The following is a 7,332-nucleotide window of genomic DNA, read 5'->3' on the forward strand; positions in this document are numbered from 1 at the left end:
CATAACAACTCTTCCTAACCTACTTGAAGAAAGAGGAATATAAATTCAAATACAAACCATCCCTAGAATCACTTACAGACTTCTCAAGGCCCTTTAGCACCAGAGGATCGCATTCAACAACACCATATCTCCTAGTTTCCTTCCTAATCAAGTAGAAAGCAGTCACTATTAAAGAAAGAAAAAGGAATCATTTAAATTTATGGATATTGACTGTGAAAAAGCACTATACTGTGACTCAGTTGAAAGTGTTTTAAGGGAATGCGTAAATGCAGGGCGTATATCAGGAGGACCATCTCCAAATTGATTGGCAGGTGGTTGTATGTAGGCTGTTTCTATTAATAGCTGCATCAAACGTGAGCCAACCTGGAATATACAATAAATACATAAATACATTGTAATGTGAACCGGAGAAACCTTCCATGTTCACAGATACAAGAGAATTACAAACCTTCGCTTGAGCTTCTTGTCCCCAGGGTTTCCACTCATCTTGTCCTCGAACTATTCCCATCGCTTGTTGCTTCTTCTGCTTTTTTATCAAATTAGCAACTCTTTTCCTAAGTCTCTTCTGTTTCTTATCCATTTTCTCTTTGTCTTCGGTCAGTTTGCCACTCTCTCCGGGTGCAAGATCAGATTCACCATCAGATTTGTCAGCGGTTGTTCTCTGCTCCCTCATCTTCGTTGTCTTCTCCATAAATCGGTATATCCTAGCCTGACCCACATATAAGGGTAGTACAATTTCAGTTAATAAACGCTTGACTCAACATAAAACTTGACCAACAATAACTGGAATTGACCGCACTTTTAAGTAAATGATCGTAAATTCAACTACATGCTGTAGCACTGCATTAAGTATTGCCTTCACTCAACAAAGCATCAGGTGAGCATTTGAGTGACACAACCAGAGGGTAGAAACACCAATCACGACGCATTTGAGTGAGAGATGTGAGCAACAAAAAAGAAGGCAAAGCATAGGCAACAAGAAGATACCTCGTGCTCAATGGCTTCACCAATTTGACAAGCAGCTTGAATGACTCTAGCACTGCCAATTCCATCACTATTGGTCATCAACAAGCCCATCAACTTGTGCATGGTGATGACAGCCATCATGTCAGCAGGCAACTCATTGAAAAAAGGAGCATGACTCATCCTAGTCCTGCTATCTTTGCAAAGCTCTTGATCAGCAACGATTGCATTTCTTAAGGGCTCAAACCAACCAAGGAACAAAGACTTCATATAAGGCAAATTGGGTGCAAGCTTTTGTTCGCGCATGTCCTCCAACAGTTCCTCGTACTCTCGAGCCGCTTCTTCCCACGCCTCAGTCTCCATCTTTATTTGCCTCCGCTTAAGCATCTTGTACTTGTAACTCGCCATGCCTCCGGTCTTCTGCTGCTCCAATTCAGTTGCCATTTCCTCCAACAATTTCTGAACCTCGTCAGAGCCCGAACAATCATCTTCGGTATCGGTCGATTCGATAGCCTCAGCCACGCTCGCGTGACCTCTGCTCAGCATCCAAATGGGAGAATAAAAGCCTTCAGAGAAAGAAAACCTCGATCCACCCACCGAAGAAGCGACGGCACCCACTTTGTCGAAACCCTGAAACTTTCGGGGCTCATAAAATCTCGTGTGAGAAGTAGAAGAAGATGAAAGTAAGTAGAAGGACTGCATCAAGTTCCTCCTTGAGGAAGCTCGCTTGGCTAAGTTGGTCCACATTTTGGCGACGAAGAAATATTATGAGTTAGTTTGGGACATTAGATGAGATGAGTTGAGTTGAGTTGAGTTGAGATAAGAATCACAGACTCTCAGAGGAAATGGTGTTAAAAGATCTCAGAGAGAGAGAGACAGAGAGACAGAGAGACAGAGAAGCAGCCGCCTTTAAACCCTCCATAAAACCTATCAATGTCTATTTGTTGCGCTTCCGATTTTGCTTTTCAATTCGGTTTTCCGGTTCGGTTCTGACCCGGAATTCCATTTTAACAATATATAAAGATTAACAATATGATAAATAAAAAAATATACTATAAAACATGTTAAATAAAATTATTATATATTATAAAATCATTTTTAAGAAAACTAACATTTAATAATTATGATAAAATTTATAATTTTGCATTATATTTTATATTTAATATAGCATATGTGTATTTCTTTTACTATGATTAAAAAATTAATAATAATATTTTTAGCAAGTTAGGGTTAAATTTTAAAATATTTTTTATTTTAAATATTTCAAAGTAATTTATTTTATACTTGAGTATAAATTCTATTTTTATTATAATTTACGAATATTTAAAAAACTTATTCAATAAGTTACAAATAATAATTGTAATACTATTGAAGTATATTTAATATTTATTAAACATAACTTTTAATATTAAATTTTACATACTCATAAATATATAAATAAATAATTATTATAATAAAAGGAACAAATATTGAATAACAGTACTTCAGAAAAAACACATTATAATACATACATTTAACATTCTTCAATGTTGTTCGCAATCTAACACTAGCAAGTGCACTAGGATTGCAGCAAGTAATGAGTGAATTTAAGATCCAAATATCGTCTCCACAGGGAATTTAGGTTTCAAGTACCACTTCATAGAATTATAACCATTTGAGCTTTTTCGAAATTGGAAGGAGAGTAGTAACATATAATAATAACAAACCAGAACAATTAAGAGTAAAAGAAACTTGCAGAAACAGAATAATGAACAAACAGTTATGTGATAACAGAGGGAGAAACCATAGTTAGGGAATTACTTCACCAAAACTCCAATGTTTAATTAATAAAGTTCTGAATTAACAAGCAATTAGAAAGAATGACAATCAGTTTCACATTATATTATTTAGAGGTTAATTCCTTAACTCAATGAACCTAACATTCAATTAAACCATTCTAATTCCTTAGATCTGATTCAATTCAATATTGCTTTAAGTGTAAGAAACCAGAAGATTGCAAGATCAAAGCCTCTTATCCCTAAGAAAACTATAATCTCGGTGATTGGTTCAGATTTGAAGAACAAATTCAATTTCTATTGACAAGAGTTCCTCTGAATTTAGTTAATCAAATTTTCATTCAATTTCCAAGTGAAGTGCAGAATCAATCACTCAATCTATTCCAAAGCTTGAAATTCATATCCAAATCAATTCAACATGTTCATTTCAGATCTACAATCCCTAACTATGAAGAATTTACACAGCCATGACAGCAGAGAAAGAAAAAGAAAGAGAAGAAGAGAAGAAGAAACTCAGAAACGCCATGGAAGCTTGCTCCACTCCAATTCTTCTTCGTGAAGCTCCAAGATCCGAATCCCCACTCCTCTCTCTCACTTACTCTAACGAGAATCTTAACTAAAAACTGAAAAATAAAACTGAACTCCCTAAAAATCTGCATGTTTCTGTTATTTATAGAATTTCCCAGATTTGCGCGTTATCACTTTTATGAGAAATAATAGTCACGCAGAAGGTTTATGGTTGCGCGTTAACACTTTTATGAGAAAAAGTGACCACGCGCAACTTTCCTGATTTGAGGGCTCTATGGAACTATCACTCTTGCTGATAAAAGTGATTACACAGAGCTCAAGTGGTTGCACGTTATCACTCTTATGAATAATAGTGATTACGCGCAACTCGCCAGGTTGAAGGCTCTCTGGAACAATCACTTTCGTTGATAATAGTGATCACGCATAACTTTTCCTGATATTTGCCTCTCTAGAACGCTCACTTTTACTGATAAAAGTGATAACGTCCAACATGTTGAGTTTGAGACTTCACATGATCTCTCACTTTTCCTAACAAAAGTGATAACGCCCAAGCTTTCTTCTTCTTTGAACTCTGGAGTGATCACTTTTACTGACAATAGTGATCACGCCCAGTCTGCACTTTCTTGGTCTTGTGTTTTTGGAGTCCAAACTTGCTTCTTTCTTCTTCCTTGTCTTCAAGCCTCCATTTCCATGATCCTCAATTTATTCCTTCAAAAACAAGATTGAAAACTTAATTTCTAAACAAAAATTCCATAATTGCTAAGATAACTACAAATTTAAACAAAACTTCAATTCCTTCTCTTTTTCTGAGTTTTCCTGCTTTCTTCATATATTTTTCTTATCAAATGTGTTAGAATTATGCTAAAATATCAGTAAAAAATATAGATTCATCATTCAACTATTATAATATTAATATTAAATTGTTAACATAAAAAACATATAAATTAAAATTATATAAAAGTTAAAAATGGTGCTTCAGAAATAAATATAAACAAAAATAATGAAAACTATAAAAATTACAAAGATAAATTTAAAATTATAATAATTGATGATAATTTACAAAATTGACATATCAAAATATTTTCATAAATAAAAATAAATAAGTTACAAATAATAATTGATAATATTTTATCTAAATTAAAAAATAAAAATATAATTTCAAAAATATATTCTTATAAGTTAAGTAAAAAATGAATGTAATTATTTATTAAATAATTATTTTAAATGGAAAAAATTAAGGTAAAAAATTCTAATTAAATTTAAAAATAAATTATATACATAGAAAGGAAATACAATTATCATACTTAATTCAGATTTTAAATATTTTATTTTATTTACCTATTCATTTATTATGATATAAAAATATTAAGTATTAAATGTGAATACCCAATTTTATTTGGGTCTCATCTAAATAAAGTTTTAAAAAAATAAAAAATAATAATTAGATAAAATTTTAAATTTTAGATCTATAAGAGGTTAAGATTTTAAATTTTAAATTTTAAATATGTAGGTATTTTGGTTAATGAAAAAAAAATGATTAGTGGATAGATTTTAAGAAAAGTGAAGAAGACAGTTGAGAAAAATTTAAAGAGTGATTATTGGGAAACAAGGGATTACAAGAAGGTAGAACCTTTTATTAAAATAATAAATAAATAAATAATCATAATAAATAGGATTTAGGGTTTAGGAGATGTAGGTTATAAATAGAAAGCTTAAATCTTCAGAGGAAGACACTTTTTTAAGATGGTAAAAAAGGAGAGAGAATTTACATCTTTCGGAGATGACTAAAAAATTGAGAGTTTAGGGAATAAAGAGAGAAGAAATAAAGAGAGAAAATTGAAAGAATTTAGAAGACAAAAAAAAAACAACGAGAACTCAAGAAAGAGAACAAGGCGAAACAACTTATTTATTCTTTTTTTTTTCAATTCTTCTTCTTTGTGTGCTTTCTTTTTCTCATCTTGCTTTTTTTTTATCCTTATTCGTCTTGGTCTATGCAAAATTAAAAAAAATTAATCTTGTGAAATCCTAAAAACTTTTTCCTTTTGTTCCTTTCCTTTTAATAAAAATTTAATTTTATTAAACCCTAAAAAACCTAATTTGTAAAAAATTCCTCCCTTCTTTTTTCCCAAAAGTCATAAAGTTTTTTTTATGCTAAAAAGTCATCCCTTTTTGTACTAATAAACCCTAAAAAATTTTAACCCTAAAAAAACCCTAATTTTCTCCCCAAAATCCTTTTTTTTTAAATATTCCTTTTGAAACCCTAAAAACCCTAATTTTTTCCCAATATCCTTTCATTTTTTAAATAATCTTTTTTGCGAAACCCTAAAAAGACCTAATTTTTTCCCCAAAATCCTTTCTTTTTCTCTTAAAAATCCCTTTTAAATATCCCTTTTCTCAAATGCTAGAAAACCTAATTGCTAAACCAAAAAAAAAAATCCTTTCGAGAAACCCTAAACCCTAATTTTTTAAACCCTTAAAAATCATCCTTTTTCACAAATCTTTGAAAAAAAACATAATTTCTTTGTAAATCCTACAAAAAGATATAATCCCTAAATCAAGAAAGATTTATTTCCTCGTTACTTTTGTTTGCATTTGTCCTTGTTCTTTTTCATTTATTCCATATGTTATTCTTTATTTTCCCTTTGCATGTAAAAACTAAACCTTTGTTGTCTAAAAAAAATCTTTTGAATTCACGCAACTACGAAATGATTTTGATAGAGTGATTGATCTATCTTTAATGTTGTTTGTATCGTAAGAGTTTATTGAGTATTTTGTGCTAACTTGAACTTGTGTAAGAGTGGATTTACTTAAAAAAATAATAATAACAAAGTAAAAATTAAGTTTTCAAAAAAATATCTATAAAACTTACCCAAAATCTAATTTCAAAAAAGTTTCACTAAAATAAATAAATAAATCAAATTTTCTAAAAAAAAATCCTTGCAACTTCTCATAAACCTAATTTTAGAAAAAGAGCTACGTAGCTTTGATTTCTCCGTTGCACATGGAGAAGGATATGTAAGAGCGGGAATCTGACACGTCAAGTCTGAAATCTTTTTATTTTTTCTTTTTCAGGTTTAAATTATTTAAAAAAATTAATTTGAAATAATTCTTTTAGAAAAAAATGAAATTGTTATGTTTATTTCAAAAATAAAATATCAAAATAAAATGTTTTAAGATTATTTCCTTTAATACAAAAAATGCAAAAAAAAGGGAATAATATTTTATAAATGATCCATTCTCGCAATTCAATTTAAATTTTTTTATTGTGTCTCTTTATTAAAAAAATATAAAAATTAATTTTTACTTTAAGGAAAATAAAATATCAAGTTGAATTTTTATAAATTTCTTTAATATGAAAATGCAAAAAACAAAAGGAAATAATATTTTATAAATAATTGATTCTCCCAATTCAAATTAATTTGTTTTGTTTTATATTTCTTTATCAAAAAAATATAAAAATGAATTTTTTTAAAGAAAATAAAATACCAAGCTGATTTTTTATAAATTTCTTTAATACGAAAAATACAAAAAAATAATATTTTATAAATAATTCATTCCTTCAATTCAAATTAAATTTTTTTCTCTTTATTAAAAAATAAAAATGGAATTATTATGTTTTTTTAAATAAATTACCAAGATAAGTTTTTTTTAAATATATTTCTTTAATACAAAACACAAAAAAAAAATAACATTTTCATAAATAGTTTATTCTTTTAATTCATATAAATTTTCAATTGTATTTCTTTATCTGAAAAATATAAAACTAAACTTTTTAAAAATTATAAAAATTAAAAATAAATCTAAAAAATAAATTTGAATATAGTAAAAGGTATTATGTGTTAACATCAAAAAAGGGGAAATGGAGTTTTTTGAAACATCAGAAAAAGTTATCTATTCATTCATTTATACGAATAAAAAAAATTATTTAAAAATATTATGATTATTCAAAACTCAACAGGGATCCACTCTTTAAAGTCCCTTTATCCCCAAAGGGCCTGTTTAACTTTCTAATTATTTATCCTATATCCCTTTTTTTTATTCATTATTTATGTGTTTTATTCAGTTT

The 7,332-nt window shown here is 28.9% G+C and overlaps 1 protein-coding gene across 3 annotated transcripts in view; it reads right to left on the reverse strand.

Annotated features, from left to right (window-relative positions):
* The window catches only part of LOC113857396 (DNA-directed RNA polymerase 1B, mitochondrial-like), a 24,647-nt gene extending 22,895 nt beyond the window's left edge, over positions 1-1,752 (reverse strand). For all 3 annotated transcript variants that reach the window (XR_003503240.1, XM_027489230.1, XM_027489229.1), the window contains exons 1-4: positions 988-1,752; positions 449-709; positions 230-363; positions 77-143 (exon numbers count right to left, since the gene is read on the reverse strand). Coding sequence is in view for 2 of the 3 variants with exons in the window: in XM_027489230.1 (XP_027345031.1) it covers positions 77-143; positions 230-363; positions 449-709; positions 988-1,710 (1,185 nt within the window). In the remaining variant the exon portion in view is untranslated. The remainder of the gene's footprint in view (positions 1-76; positions 144-229; positions 364-448; positions 710-987) is intronic.
* Between the last annotated feature and the right edge of the window lie 5,580 nt (positions 1,753-7,332).

This window comes from Abrus precatorius, unplaced genomic scaffold, assembly GCF_003935025.1.
Source record: "Abrus precatorius isolate BTA unplaced genomic scaffold, Abrus_2018 Scaffold2, whole genome shotgun sequence".
NCBI lineage: Eukaryota > Viridiplantae > Streptophyta > Magnoliopsida > Fabales > Fabaceae > Abrus > Abrus precatorius.